Genomic DNA, 16,389 nt, shown 5'->3' with positions numbered 1-16,389 from the left:
AGGCTGCCACATGGTGGTCAAAATTTGGAACAGCAAGTTAAAATTAAAGCGTACCTGATTACTGAATAAAATTTCTTACTAAAATTAAGTTGGAAAATAAAAATGTAGGTTCATGAAATAAAAAACTTAAAATTCTGAACTCTATACTCTATTAATTAGAGCTTCTAATATTAATTTTTATAATTAAAATTATTAAAACCATATGATGATATTGTTTTGATAACCATGAGAGCTACCAAAACATTTACATCTAAATTTTAAACTCACAGAGTAGCTGATTTTATTTTGGATCAGTGCCCATGTTTGCATCTTGCAGTGCCTTGTTTGCTCTGGTGCCTATCAGTTTTCTTGACTTGTGGTGCGTACTCAACACAGTATTTTTAACTGAACAAATGCTCAATTATTAAATGTTACACAATTAAATGACAATAAAAATAATATTTAAGAAATAAAAATTATATTTAAGAAATCAGAAAAATTATTTTCACCAATGCAACTTGAATAATAGACATTGCAATCAGCAATGTTCCCCACTTTGCATTTGCTCTCCCCAAAACCCGCTACTCTATTATGTTTCACTCACTCAGCTTTAGATAGGAAGAGCTGCTCCTTAGGGCAATGGTCTATTAAGGGGCCCAGAAGCAATTACTAGCCATTAGGACTGTCTCCAAAAGGATGAAATGCATATTGTGTTTTCACTTGAATTTTGTGCTGTGCATTTAGCAGTGAAGTCTGACTTTGAAGTTTGCATTAAAAGAGGAGGAAGACATGAGGAAAAGCTTTAAAAGTTTCTTAATTTCAAAAGACAGAATTAAGTTTAATAATTCATTTGAAAATAAAAAGATGCTAATTAAAACCACAATGAGATACCACTTCACAGCAGTCAGAATGGCCATCATAAACAAAGCAACAAGCAACAAGTGCTTGCGAGCTTGTGGAGAAAAGGGAACCCTAGTGCACTATTGGTAGAAATGCAGACTGGTGCAGCCACTGTGGAAAACAGTATGAAATTTCCTCAGAAAACTAAAAATAGAACTGTCTTTTGACCCAGCAGCCCAATTGCTGGGATTACACCCTAAGAATCCTGAAACACCCATTCAAAAGAACCTATGCACTCCAATATTTATTGCAGCATTATTTACAAAAGCCAAGTGCTGGAAACAGCCTAAGTGCCCATCAGTAAATGAGTGGATCAAAAAACAGTGGCACATTTACACAATGGAATTCTATGCAGCAGAAAGAAAGAGGGAGCTCCTACTCTCCGTGACAGCATGGATGGAACTGGAGAGCATTATGCTAAGTAAATTAAGCCGGGCAGTGAAAGATAAATACCATATGATCTCATCTATAAGTGAAACCTAATCAACAAAACAAGCAAGCGAGCAAAATCAACCAGAGACATGGAAATAAAGAACAAACTGACAGCAACCAAAGGTGGGGTGTAGGGGATAACAGGTGAAAAGGGGGAAGGGGCAAGATGGGGATCATGAGCCACAGAGCACTCATGGGCATGGACAATGGGGGCAATTGATTGTAGGAGTGGGGGAATGGGGTAGGGGTGAGCAATGGGGAAAAAGGTGGGGCAACTCTAATAGAACAACAATAAAAAAATAAAATAAAATGAAATATTCTTATCTTTTTTCACTTTTAGTATTTAGAGAATTGAATCATGACTGTCCATCTATAAAGTGTTAATATGTGCCTGTGGCATTTTCACTTAGTTAAGTTGCATATTTAGTGAGTGGTCATGTTTTCCACCACTCACAGATTGCTATTTGGTGGACTGAGCTAAAACCAGAGTTGGCGAGTCCAGAGCATGGGACTGCTGTGATGTTTCCCCTCTGGACCTGCTCAGGGGCAACTACGTGAATCTCTGTGCTGCCTGCTGCAGAGGGAGGGACTGCAGCACGTGATGGTCAAGTCTGTTACCTCTCTACGATCCCCTTTATTGTTTATTTCTTGACAAGTGTTCCAGTTCCTTCTTTATTTTCTACTCTTTTCAAGGCAAGGGACTGTTTTCTTCTTCTATCTCCCACTCCCCTTTCTTAGTTTCTTTTTTTGAGTTGTTTATCATATCCATTAATGCAATGTAACTATTATGTTAAAGAACAGCAAGAGGCTCCACACATGAAGTTTCAGCTTAATTTAGGGCAATTTACATCCCAAAATCTGTTTACATAGATGTTGCAGCAGCTATTAACTACCTGTGTAAACTATGGCTGCTATACTTTTGGAAGTTTTCAATTTATAAAACCAAGGAACTGAGCAAATTCGAGAAGTCTATTTTTTAAAAAGGAAATCTCTGTTTAGCTCACTTTATTTTTTCTTGAGCTGAAAACAAGCTGAGTGGCACTGGCTTTTCTTGAAAAACAAAACCTAATTTAATAAATTATTAAACATATTGGTGTCTATTTTACTAATGTTGGGTGTAATTATTAAGCATATCAACACAGTTTTAGACATGTGAGAAAAAATAATAAATCATATGGTGTAATGTTAAAACAGTTCTCTGCTAATTCCTAGTTGTTACTTTTTAAAGTGTGTAAGTTCAGTTCAGAAACAAAGATAATTGGTGGATTTACTGTAGACTTACAGTTACAGCTTAATCTATTAGATTCAAAAGAAAGAAAAATGAATTACATTTAACATATAAAAGGCATTAACACTGATGGTGCACCAATAGTTATTCTTTGAATTTATTTAATAAAATTTAAAAGGAAATGTATCCATCTAGTTAAAATCAGTGTTAACCTGCTTGGGAACTTATTTGGGGTTTTTTAATGGAAATTTATAGAATAATTTTTTAAAACAGCTACACTATTTCAAAGTGTAATATATATATATTTTTTTATTTCCATCTTCCAATCTTTGTGTGTGTGTGTGTATATATATATATATATATATATACAATCTGTAAATTTCATGGGATCTTAAATATTTGATAACTCAGAATTAACTCAAACTCAAATTTCATTTTTATATTCATAATTGACTTAAAACTAAAGTTTTCTTAACTAAGCATGTGTCCTATACAGGCCTTTAGGCTCCTACACAGTCACCCACCTAGAAAACGAATTGGCAGCCATGGTACTCACTTTGCTTTTTAAATACGTGGTAAACTAGACAGCCCTACCAATGTGCAAATGATGCTTTCAACCAGGTTATTATTCCTGTGTCACTTCCAAGTCTTTTCCCTCTACCTATTTCCTTTATTTCTGTACAAAGACATACCTATATTTAATTAGAGGACTTAGATCATGTATGAGTCCTGTGCATAAAATAAAATAGCCACTTAACCCTTTTTAAGTCACACAGATTTGTTCCCCAACATCACAATATATGTATGTGTATGTATTTATGTGTATATATGTATATATGCATGTATATATGCATATATATATATATATATGAGATCTGTTCAGAAGGTATTTAGCCATGTAATGTGCAAAAATAGGGACATTCATTGAAAAAGATACAAGACACAGGAAGCATTTTACATAGGACAATGATGCCTCGGGTCCCTTCAAATAGGCACCTTGAGACTTCACACAGATCTCTCAGTTGCCATCAGCTTCCCTGTTGTATTTTCCGGAATCTCATTGAAAAGTCTGAAATCTCCTCCCTTTCAAAAGTGATGTTAGTTTGGGGAAAAGCCAGAAGTCTCAGGACCCCACATCTGATCTGTAGGGGGGCTGAGTCACCTGGGTGATTTAATGTTTTTCAAAAAAATCTCTTCAGGAGAGGTGATGCATCAGTGGGTACATTGTCATGATGAAGCTGCCAATCACCAGTTGCACATAGTTGTAGCCTTCTGAATCATCTGAATAGTTTTTGCAAGGAATGTTCAAGCTTAATGCAATATTTGATGCAGATTTGTTGCTTCACCAACTCAGTCATTTTGAATGTGGCAGCCACACAGTACACAAGCTCACTCAACGGCATCTACTGCCCCCACTGACTAGTACAGTGAAGTCATCATTGTTCACCCACACACATTCCAGTCCACTCTCCTTGGCTGCCAGGTTACACCAATGTCATGCAGACTGTCCTCATTATATTAACAATGGCTGGGCTTTTCCTGGACAGTCCTCCATATATTTCTATCTCTATCCCTATGTCTATCTCTCTTGCTATCTCTGTCTCCATCCCTGTCTCTGTCTCTCTATCTCTGCCTCCAGCCCTGTCTCTCTATCTCTCTATCTCTATCCCTGTCTCCATCTCTATCTCTACCTCTATCTCTATCTCTATCTCATCTGACACAAATGACACCCCTTTTTTATTAATCATAAGCATGTAATTCTGTAACATAACAATGTCATACTCAAGCACACCATATAACATTTTAAGTGAACTGTTCAAATTAAAACGATACATTATTACAACCATATTATTACCCTACCAATCACGTGCAAGCAGGCCTTACTTCTGCCAGACACTGTATATAATCTCTTTCTTACCCTCAAAGAATAAATTAAATGCCTTAAAGTACTCATTTTAACAAAGGATAAATTCTGTGTTCTTACCTAATTTAAAGTTAATATTTAAAGTTAATGTGAGGGGTATAGTACCTCAATAGAAAAAATATTATAACTAAGGGGAAAATGGACCTACAGCACAAAGAATATTTATTGGTTAATATTCCTACCACAATACTCAAAGCTAGCCATTTTTCAGAAAGGTTCAGAGCTACTCTGATTAACCTAAGGAGACCCATAAAATGTTATTTTTACCTGTTTCTTAGTCTCATGTAAATGATTATAGCCCTGGCTGGTGTAGCTCAGTGGGTTGAGCGGGGGCCTGTAAGCCAAAGGACTGTGGTTCAATTACCAGTCAGGGCACATGCCTGGGTTTCAGGCCAGTTCCCAGTGGGGGATGCACAAGAGGCAACCATACATTGATATTTCTCTCCCTCTCTCCTTCCCTTCCCCTCTGAAAATAAATAAATAAAATCTTTAAAAAATGATTATAGTTAACAGAGTTGTAGTACAGACACATGGGGTCACTGGGATGTTAATAAGACAAAACTTGAAACATGTACCATAAAGTTCCGCTGGTAATGAATGTTCTCTTTGTTAAAGTCAATCACGTAGCCATTGAAGGACCAAACAAATGTGAGGTCCAGGGCAGGGTCAAAGGAAGCAGCACATTGCATGGTGGCGTTTTCTCCCACAGTGATGTCAGCGTTGATGGGGGCCAATATAATCCGCGTGGGATCTGCACGTTTTAAACAAAGGAAAGAAAGGTGTAAAGCACAATTCAAGATAATATTATCGGCTACATTTAAAGAATAAAAATCAATATATTTTTATTTCTTCGGGCAAACAAATATGATGTTTTCAAATTCAAATTCCAGGCAGAGATTTTTTAAAAAATAGAAACATATCCATATGTTGATGGTCTTAGAAACTTAGCACTGAACCACATCTTGTGGTTCATTAGAAATGCATCCATGTCAAACTAAACTTAATCGGATGCTCTCGTACCTGTGATAACAAGAGTCCCAGTGCTATTAGCCTTCCCTCTGTTGTTTTCTGCAAAGCATGTATAGATGCCACCGTCATTCCTCGTTATGTTATTGATTTCCAAGCTTCCATCTTCCCAAATGAGTGTTCTGTACAAATGGGAAAAGAACTTGAGTCATAAAATAAATTTCATGAAATACTTCATTCTTCTTCTTCTTCGATGACAGACACTAATATCATTTGATTCGTACATTCTACACAAATTAGTTGACAGTGACTTTTTAAAAAAGAAACATCGTAGCCTTTGTTTAGAATATTCTCTGTCAGAACTGGCAGTTGTTTTAGAAGGCCGCCTTCACCTTTTTCTCGGGTTATTGCAGTCGTCTCTAATGGGCTTGCTGTTCTTACCCTTGTTTCCCCATATCTTTTCCCCAAGGTAGCCAGACATTAAGACATAAATGACACAAGTCATATCATGTCACTTGTTTGCTCAATGATGTCACTTGATAGCTCAAAATGGTATGGTGACTTTGCCTCTCACACATGGTAAAAACCAGTCCTCTGATTGCCCTTTTAGGCCCGGGACAATTTCACAGTATGTAGCTCCCACCCTTGAGGATTTTGCACCTTCAGAAAGCCTGGCCTGACCAATGTAGTTAGGACTGCACATACAATGTAGTTAGGACTGCGCATATGCTCACATGTACACACAAGGCACTGTTGCACACACGCACACACACAAGGTACTATTGTCTTGGCATTCCCCATTCTATCCCTCTTCCCAGATTTCTTTTCCTAATATATATTTCACCTGAAATAATTTAGTTTTACTCATTAACCTATCTTTCAATTAGGTGATAACACCTTATGTCCAGAATTTGTATCTGCTTTGTATGGGGCAATGTCTCCAAAAGTAATGTATCCATGAACAAAAACAAAAACAACTTCTGTGTGTGCCACGAATACATAAAGTAGTGAGACACTGACCGCTGAGTACTCCATCAATCAACCTTTCTTCTTCAGTGAATGAACTACATGGAATTTAATTAAAGCAAGTGGTTTTCCACATGCTACCAGAACATGACCTTTAAACCTCTGTGGGGCGGGATCAAACCAGTCACGGTCCGCAAAGAAACGAACCCAGGTCTTCCAGAAATGTGTACTTGAGACTTCAATTCAGACTTTTAATCAGCACTGACTCACACTTTCATGGCTTCAGAGAACTACAAACATTTTATTTTTAGGATCTTTTAGAGAAAGATATTCTAAAACCTGCCTTAGTAAATGGCTTCTACAACAGAAAAATATTTAGGAAATTCTTCTTTGAACAGAACTTAAATCTATTCCCTCTGTCTGTCTGTCTCTTCGTTAGGGGCTAGAGACTGAACACTCATTACATGTAACATATGTATGTATATATAAATGTATACAAACATAGTTATCACATAATGCCTTGCATTTAGATTCAATATTGAATTAACGGTTACTGGATAATTAATTTTTTTCAATCCTCCCCTCCATTGTCCTTGTCCATGGGTCCTTCCCCTGTTTTAACCCATTAGACCTGCTGCCCTCATCACTGTTAGTATGTGTTCTTTATTTCCATCTTTGATTCTATTTTGCTCGCATGTGTGTTGAATATTTAATTTTTAAAATGTATAATTTGCAAAAACAATTAATTTCTGAAGCTTTGCAGAACACCTGTCAACAAACAATTCTTCATATATTTCATTTTAAGGGCCATGCCTGATAAAGGAAAAATGCTACATATCTACCTTACTAATAAAAAATCTCCATATAAGATGTTCCAGCAATAATATATTCCAGGATTTCCTTTCTTTTCTGTAACTATCCAGTTCCAACTTAAGTTCATTACACAGTACTTTCTGCTTCGTGAAGAAGAAATGTAGTAACAAACTCACGTAAATGTAAACATGATTATTTGATGCTGAAGCTTTGACAATGCACCTCTAAGTTCTCCCACTGTGAGGAGCATCATTGACCCACTGCCCCAGATGCTGCCCTCAGGAACCCTCACTGCGTTTGAGCCAGAGCCACACTTTGCACAGGCAGCTCTCAGGCAATGACTGAACCCTGCAGGTGTGTTAAGGCAGGCTGGGCCTGTTGCTGAAAGGTACCAGATGCCTTGGATGGGCACAGTTACCTACGAGACTCTTCAGTGGCCTTAACACACTCTCTTATATCTGCACCTCAGCCCAAATTCCATTTCCACCCAGCTTTCCTTCCTTCCCTTTCTGCTTCATCTGGAGTAAGACCTGCACCTTGGTTGGATGGCTGTCCCACTACCCACCTGCTGTCTCCTCTGTTTTCTCTCCTATGCATTGCCATTGATAAATCTCTCTCATGGCTAATCCTATATTGTCAGTCTGCTTTTTGTATTTCCATATTAACACAGTATAAACATTAACATGCCACACTTTTTTCTCACTATGCTCTAGTGTAAGTCCTTAGTCAAATTTTTTACTCCAGTTCCATTTTATTATTTTGCAATTAAAGCAATAAAAATTATAGTCCAGTCACAGTGGAAATAACAGTAATAATTATTCTTTCTAGAACCCACACTAATTTCTTAGTTTTCTTACATATATTAGCTCTCAATTGATCTTTATCATCTTAAAAGGTATACTTCCTTGTATCACTGATTTCACCTATATCTTCAGAAAGTTCTTCTATGGCATCAAAATTAATTTTTAGGAAGAATGTGTAGGGAGCTTGATTTTTTTGTAATAATGGTTCTTATTCTTAATTCAATGTAGATTAAACTCCCAGTATCTTATTCTTATTTTCAGATACTATTACATAGATAATATGAATCAGACAAACAAGTGACTATCTGGTTTTTAATAAATTACTCATTTATTGTTGCCAAAATTACTACAGGATAATCTCCATCTTATTTAGGATTGTTAAAGCATATCAGCTCTGGAGTAGAAAGAAATCTTCGAGATTCTCTCCCATAATGGCTCAGATAAAGTTTACATTATAGCTAATAGCAATCCATGAGATACGAGTGGACAACTACGAAGAAATTCTGTTGGAGAATGTGTGTAACTTTAGCCCAAAGTAAAATTATACAACTGAGAACTTAATTATAAGTTATCCAGGTTTCTGTCTCCTTTCTACTGATTGCAAATATTGCATAAACCATTGTACAAACCACTATCCAGGAACAGAAATAACCTTGTAATGTGAAACCACTTTTTTATAACTACATTAATTAGAATAGAATTATAGTTAAGCATAAGTTTAAAGACAATTATTCAGTTAGTCTTTGAATGTTATTTTTCCACAGAAGTATTTTATTTCTCTAAAAATAATTTATTAGTTTAACTTTTTGTGATACATACTATTTTATAATATTTAAGCTCATATTTACATGAAATACTATATCAATTATAAAGTGGTACTGAAATGAGTCCATGAAACATGGCTCAGACAAATCCCTGGTTGGAGAGGCCAATGGTATCGGTCCTCATTAGAAATGAAGAAAAAAAAAGTTATTAAGGGCTGAGAGCTAACGCAGGGTGGTGAGGGGCGAGCAATGGTCAGTGCTGTACCATCAGTTGTTTTCCGGCTGAGTCTGAAACTGGGACCAACTGCCCCTCCATCAGCCTCTGCACTGCTCCCTGTCACACTGTTAATGTTTCCGAAGCACATGGAACAATTTGGCTCTTCCTTTAACATTGATTCTTCTAGCATTGCGTTGTTAAATTCATAATAACTTTTAGACATATTAACTGTAAGTTGATGTGTTTGGGGAAGCAGGGACTGTTCCTGGACAACCCCTCCCTCCCAACCCGCCTCTGTGCCATACACAGCCATCCTTGTGATCACCCTGACAGAACGGTGTTGGCATGTGTTCGCTCATGTCAACGGGACACAGATTTCAGTTTTCCCATTTGGAGATTATCCATATATTTTCAGAAGGTTACGTTAACCTTTCCAGGCTTTAGATACATCAAAATGGAGATGACAATTCCCACCATAACCGCTTTATTGAATTATTGTGAAGTAGATCTATCTTATACAATTGGCCACAATACTCTTTTAAAAGGCAAAACCTTTTTTTGTTCCTTATTTAAGCCTTTAGGAAGATTTCCAGAACTCACAGGATATAAGCCCAAGCCCCTTAGCACAGAAAACATTGTTATTGATGACCTGTCTTACTATCTCTCATCTCTTAGAATTTTTTTCCACGTTCCTCTAAAGACAAGCCATATTGATTTTAGTTTCTGCATTCCTTGCACACCTACACTCTCTGCCTTGTGGCCTTCGCACATGCTGTTCTCCCTGCCTGGAATTCTTCCTGCTTCCTCAGCTTCACATCTCATTCCTCCTATTTCAGATCCTGACTGTCTCCTCTCTAAACTTTAGTACCAAAATAACCATAGCTTCTTCTAGGAAAATGACAGTCAGCATTTAGTGTGGCTTTTATATAATCTATGTAGGTCACATGCTTTTTGTTTTGTCCTGAGGCCACCAAAACATTGGTAGATGACCTACTCGCTAGGAAGATAAGTTCACATTCACTTAAGAAGATGGAAAGAGGTGAAATGTACTTTAATGTCATCTTTTTTATTTTCTTATTGAAATACTTAATAGACTAATTGTATTAAATTAAAGTAACTATGAATGGATATAGATGTCCTTATTTAGGGTAAAACTAAGCTAAAGAAATCCTATTTTATTTCATTATTGGTTCATTATTCCTGTGGCCTTGGGCAATTTACCAAGACTCTCTGAATTTCAGTTTTCTAAAATCCTTATAAATTATAGAAACCTAAACAACAAAATTCTGATTAGCATAGATACTGAGAGTATGGGGTAAGTTTTTCTGTTCTTTTTAGAACTAGGGTATATTCTGTGGAGAAAATTAGAACAAACAATATTTATATTATTGATATGACACCAAGTCCTCTGTAAAGCAAACTCTCCCAAAGAGTGAATTCCAACTGGACACCTAGCTTTTGAACTGACCTGCTGCCATTGACCAGCCACTCCGTCCCTTTGCTCCAGGAAAATTTTGGTTTTGGCGCAGCTTTAGGTTTGCATTCAATTATAACCCTCCCACCTTTCGCAGCCAGGATCTTTTTCTTCATAGGATTCATTTCAAAAGTTGGAGCCAAAGCTAAAAGGAAATAAATTATTATTTTTATCTTTTGCTAAGATGAAAAAATTCTTCTATGCATCTTTTATTCCCTTTTGATTGCCGATCAAAAAGATTAATTTCACCAAATATTCTCAGCTATGACCAAAAGATGCTTCATACCTAATACTAATACATTTTTCTTTTATCAGTAACTTTATAGGGTGTATTTAATTTATCATAAAATCTACCAATTTTGAATGTATAATTCTTGGTGATATGGGATTATCATAAGATTTAGTCATAATCAAATACTGTATACATATTTCCCTTGAGGGTAACATCTAATTTAATTGTTTTGACTGAATTGCACAAATAACTGAAAGACTAGCGGAAACAGAGCACCATCTTTAATGTTGACATATGGTCATAATCAACACTATCAACCACACTGTAAATGCACTGTCTTTAGTTTACAAATGAGAGAAATGATATCTATTAAAATTATATAATTTATCAAAAGTGTCACAGGCAGTAAGTATCAGGTAGGATTCTCGTTCTAATCCAGTTCCTTGTGATTAGCAAACATGCCTTTTTCATTAATATGACTCCTCCTTCATTAAACAAACATACACTGAACACCAACTGTGTGCAGATACTATGAGATGCCAAAATAAACAGAGAGAGCCCTGCCGGAGAATAATGGATCTGTTTAATTGAAGAAGGCATGATTCACCTATAGTTAATCCTTACCTCTATGTACATAAAAATTATTATGGAAACAAGATATAGAGTCTCATAAAAGATTACTCCATTGAGGGCATGCTCTGATTTTCTTTAGGGTCCCCATATCTAGCTCATTTCTCAATCTCTTTGTCTATTAGCAGATTCCAGGGTGATTCCATCCATTGATTTCTACACATTCCAATCCTCTGGAACTGTGTCCTTTCTGAAGCCTCTTTTAGGTCTCAGTATATCTTGATCCAGGTCTTGACTCTTCATCGTCTAGTCCTGCGATTCTCAAATTTTGTCTGTGCACCAAGATCATCTGAAGACCTTGACAAAATACAGACTCAGTAGGTGTGGGGTGGGCCTGAGATTCGGCACTTCTAACAAGCTTCCAGGGGTTGCTGCTGCTCTGGCTGCTTTTATAGCAAGGATTTAGGATAATGTGTTTTATGTAAAGAGTTTAGGAAAACATTTTTAGTTTATCTATTGTTTCTTTAGTCTAAGTTTTGATAACTGACAGGTAAAAAAGTAACCAACCAACTTCTGTTGTACAGCCCAGTGTGTGTATTTTGAATAGGTGCAGTAAATATTGTGGAGTGACATAATGCTGGTAAAGTATGAGATAAAATTCAATAGGAGTATATTTAACATCTAAAGTTATCTATCTAGAAAATGATCATTATTCTTGAATAGGTTCAGTTTTAATGAAATAGTTCATTTGGTATGGTCATTTAAATAACTTCATACTTATTTAATATTTAAATTTCAAGGGACAGAATCTAGAGTATATTTTTATTTATTTATTTATTTATTTATTTATTTATATTCATTTAATTGACAGAGATGCATTTGTTTCATTATGCATTCATTGGTTGCTTTTTGTATGTGTCCTGACAAGATCAAACCCACAACCTTGGCACATTGTTATGACATTTTATTCAACTGAGCTACCTGGCCCGGGCCCATATATTTTAATAGTGGAAAGAAATAAGGGAACATTTTTCACCCAACTAAGAACAACACATGCATTTTTTGCATGTTTTTTATTTTTTTACTTGGCCTATTACAAATAGTATCCGATATAGAGTAAGTACTCAACAAATATTTGGTAGATGAATAAATGAATTAACTGGAAAACTAAGGAAAGGAGTGAAAGGTTCCTGAAGACAATAAACAAATATAGATTGAGCCTAATATAAAGATGCCCAGGAACATTGCTCAAAGCCTAGAAATGCTCAGTTTGCCTAATTGTTACCTTAGTAGTCATTAAATGGTTTAAAGATTTAAGGCTTGAATATAGAGACATTTTCAGCCTGGGCTATTAAATATTCATATTCTTTTTTAATTTTTTATTTATTTATCTTTAGAAGGGAAGGAGAGGAGAGAAATATTAATGTATGGTTGCTTCTGGTACATCCCCTGCTGGGAACTGGCCCCTGCTGGGAACTGGCCTGCAACCCAGGCATGTGCCCTGACAGGGAACCGAACCACAATCTTTTGGTTTGCAGACCCATGTTCAATTCACTGAGCTACACCAACCAGGGCTAAATATTTATATTCTTTTTAAAGCATTATGATAAACAAGATTTCTAAAGCATCATGATAAACAAGAAATTTTAACAAAAAATACAAAGCTTCTATTTTGAAAAGATTCAAATTCACCACATATCTTCTTTAAGAGTCCAAATGTTTTTATTGTACACCATGCCAAAATGATGTGGTATAAAGCTTAAGCCTGAACTTTTGCTTGATACCCAAATATACTAGATTAAATACATTACCAAGGATTTTTGACTTTGGGAGGAAGAAATGGAGTATAAGCCTCAGCACTAGAAGTGGCAGAAAATTTTTAAATTAAGAGGATCTCAATTTTTTTAAGCTCCTTTTTTTAATACTTTCTTACACTTACCTAATTTCCATTTGCATTCTTTTAGTGCAGCTAAAAGAATATTTGTAGTGATAGCAATGTTTTAACACATTTCCCTTTGGTGTCCCAGGAAGAAAGTATCAGGGTAAATAAAAAGGAATGAATATAGGGCAGAGGTAAAGGAATTATTTTTGGAAAGGAGAAGACAGAAATATCTTCCTCTGGATGAGGAGACAAAAGGTCAAGTGTAGTAAAGATTTATATAGTTTTGAATGAGGAATGGGAAGTTAAAATAATCTGTTGCAAAGAGTTTTGGTTTTCATGGAGAAGTAAAAGTCAATATGAAAAGTCAGCATGGGGTAAGGAACTTGAGGGTCATCCTGAAGGTTTTACATGCAACTGTAGGGCATCAGACTGTGGGACTGATACAGGTAGCAAGTTCAAAGACTCCTCCTCTGAGGCTGGGTCACGTGCAATGTGAAAGCATTCACCTTCGCTATGTGATTCAAGCAACTGTTTAGCTGCCCACATGTAGGAGGGAACAAGATTTGTAAAATTTAGCACATATAAAGTTTTTTTACCATTTCAAATTTTTTATAACTATTATACCCTGTGTTACCTCATATTTATTTATTGTTCCTCAGTGAAAGGAAGAAAGACAAGCAATAATATTCTAGTCCAAAACACATTTTTAAAGTTTTTAATTTTAACAATCCCAGAACATAACATGAATGAAATGTGATCTATATATTCCCTATGATCATTTTTTAATGTGCTGCTTTCTTGCTGAATGTTACCAGAAACCAAAAATAATACTGACCTAAGATTTTCAATTCTGCGTTTGCATAAATAGCTCCATATGTGTTCTCAGCTATGCACTGGTACATGCCAGCATTTTCAAAAGTCACGTCGTAGAGTCTCAATTCTCCTTTATGATACTGAAAAGAACACAAAGGAAAATACACTTCCTTGATAAGCTGCAACAGAAAGCTTGGTTGTCTTTTCATTTAAAGGCATTGTTTTTCCCCCACTGTTAACCAAGTCCAAGTCCAGTGAAGTGGGATACTCATGGCATGGGGAAGTAAAACCCACTTACCATGCCCAGTGGCTCCTGTTCTATTCGTGCTACAGAGCTGAGAGTCCACCTTCCTCCCTCTTGGCCCAGCTGGGAGATTACAGTGGGGAGGTAGAGAAGGGTCCCACTGCTGCTACTTGCCCCCAGGTCTAAAGTAAGGTGACCTTCACTCTTACCTTTGTTTCTGTGGGGTCAGGAAAACAGTGGCAAGAAAAAGAAGACAATATCAGGTAGTAGAAATGGATAAGTAAGAAGAGGGGTAGAAATGAAACAGAGAGAAAAATAAGGAAAGGAAGGAAGAGAAGGAGACATAAGATTGCAGAAAGTTGTTTAAGCTGAAAGAAGATAATTTATGTTCAATTTCTTCTTTGCTTTCTTTAAGGAAACTTTTAAATTTCTGGACTCCTATCCTTTTACTCTATTGGCTCTCCTGCTATATTTACCCAGGGCCCACCCAGAAATGTTGCCTGAACGTGGACTCAAGGACCAAGAAGCACTTGAATGTACATACCGCATATCCATTTTTCAGCCATCGGATAGTAGGGATGGGCTTCCCTGTGGCTATACAAGGCCAATAGAGATCACTGCCTATATCCACCTCTGTGTCATTGATATGTTCTACCCATTCAGGAAATGCTAAAAAGTAAAGGACATTGCAAATGTCAAGTGTAATTCTCAACATTCATCATAATCTTGAGTACGAATACTATCCTTAGCATCATCTATTGTGTGTGCCATAAAATCAGTGTGAGAGCCATGGAAAGTGAGTTTCCATAGGTCTGTGGGTAAATTTTATCCTGTATTATTATACCATGAGTAAAGTATAACTCAATTTATAATTTTTTAATTTGTGAACCATGTTATGTTAGAAAGCTAATGCATGAATAGCAGTAAAATAATTTATAACGTAAATCTTTCAAAATGACAGAATTTTAAAGAATTATGTCTTAATTGATTATGACACTATTTCTTCCCTTTTGGGATAAAGATTCATCCCCCCCACTCCTTTAGGCAAATACTATTTGTCTTTTGATATAACTGGCTAGTATCCACTGGAACATGACTTGGGCACTTCAATGCACTTCAGATATTAGAACCTGCATACAGTAGCTATAAGTGGTGAAATTTATGCTTGAGAGAAATTGATCAGTCTTGTCAGCAGATCAAAGCTAGAAATTTCCCCCCCAAAATAATATATATTTCTAGAGAGCAAACAAATAAATAACCTGATAATCTTTTCAGTACCTAAGTTATTTAAGTAGTCCAAACAGATGTAGGTAAATAAATTAATGTAAAATAAAGAAGTAGACAGGAAACAATTGTAAGTAGAAAATAGTATTTAAGTTCTTTGAAAATAACCCTATATTTACTTTATAACCAACCCAATAAACATATCTTGTATAAAGCATTTAATGTATATAAATAACAAAGGATATAAAGCATTTTTATGATCTCACTGAACTCCCTCATCATTATGTGTGCATGCATGTGTATGTGTATGCACATAGTTTTCTACAGATGTATTTTTTATGGTACGTATAATAGAAGTTAGTATATTTTTCACATATCATTCCATTTTGTCTATAACATAAGAAGATACTTTTTTAAATCAATATTGATAATGTTATATTAATTGATAGACATTTTATTCTATATACAATATTGGCAATATATGAAACAGGAATATCAGCACCATTCCTGTCTTGGCCTTACACAGGTGACATAGAGATATCACACTAAAAGTAAAATAAGAAGAATTAATAACTGCATCAGTGTGACACATCCTATATATGATTTGATTATGTAATGTTCTACTAGTCCGATTAGACCAAAAGATAAAACTTACCAGGCCTCATTAGTAAAGGAGGAATGGTAGTTCCTTTATATTACCTCATATAAATATCTGCTCTGTCACCTTGGTTCCTCTACGGAATTACATATTAGACAGTTAACAACTCAACTCTGCTGCAAACCTGGAGGGTAGATTTCTTAATGTGTTCAATTAAAACCAACCTCTAAGCTCTAGAAACCAGACAGAGAGTGACAGCTATATTTCTTTAAAAAGTAAGAATTCTAAGAAGAATTTTCTCCCTTCAGGAGGCCATGCATGTACACTTGATATGTACATGATATGTAAATTCACTTGATA

The 16,389-nt window shown here is 35.8% G+C and overlaps 1 protein-coding gene across 3 annotated transcripts in view; it reads right to left on the bottom strand.

Moving 5' to 3' along the window:
- CNTN1 (contactin 1) overlaps nucleotides 1–16,389 on the bottom strand; it is a 313,544-nt gene that overhangs the window by 90,938 nt on the left and 206,217 nt on the right. For all 3 annotated transcript variants that reach the window (XM_053661968.1, XM_053661969.1, XM_037148465.2), the window contains exons 11-15: nucleotides 14,752–14,876; nucleotides 13,986–14,103; nucleotides 10,461–10,611; nucleotides 5,484–5,611; nucleotides 5,039–5,214 (exon numbers count right to left, since the gene is read on the bottom strand). In XM_053661968.1, the coding sequence (XP_053517943.1) occupies nucleotides 5,039–5,214; nucleotides 5,484–5,611; nucleotides 10,461–10,611; nucleotides 13,986–14,103; nucleotides 14,752–14,876 (698 nt within the window). The remainder of the gene's footprint in view (nucleotides 1–5,038; nucleotides 5,215–5,483; nucleotides 5,612–10,460; nucleotides 10,612–13,985; nucleotides 14,104–14,751; nucleotides 14,877–16,389) is intronic.

This window comes from Artibeus jamaicensis, unplaced genomic scaffold, assembly GCF_021234435.1.
Source record: "Artibeus jamaicensis isolate MK-2021 breed Jamaican fruit bat unplaced genomic scaffold, CSHL_Jam_final contig_233, whole genome shotgun sequence".
NCBI lineage: Eukaryota > Metazoa > Chordata > Mammalia > Chiroptera > Phyllostomidae > Artibeus > Artibeus jamaicensis.
Note: the sequence above shows the minus strand (reverse complement) of the source record. Positions and strands in the feature narration are given on the sequence as shown.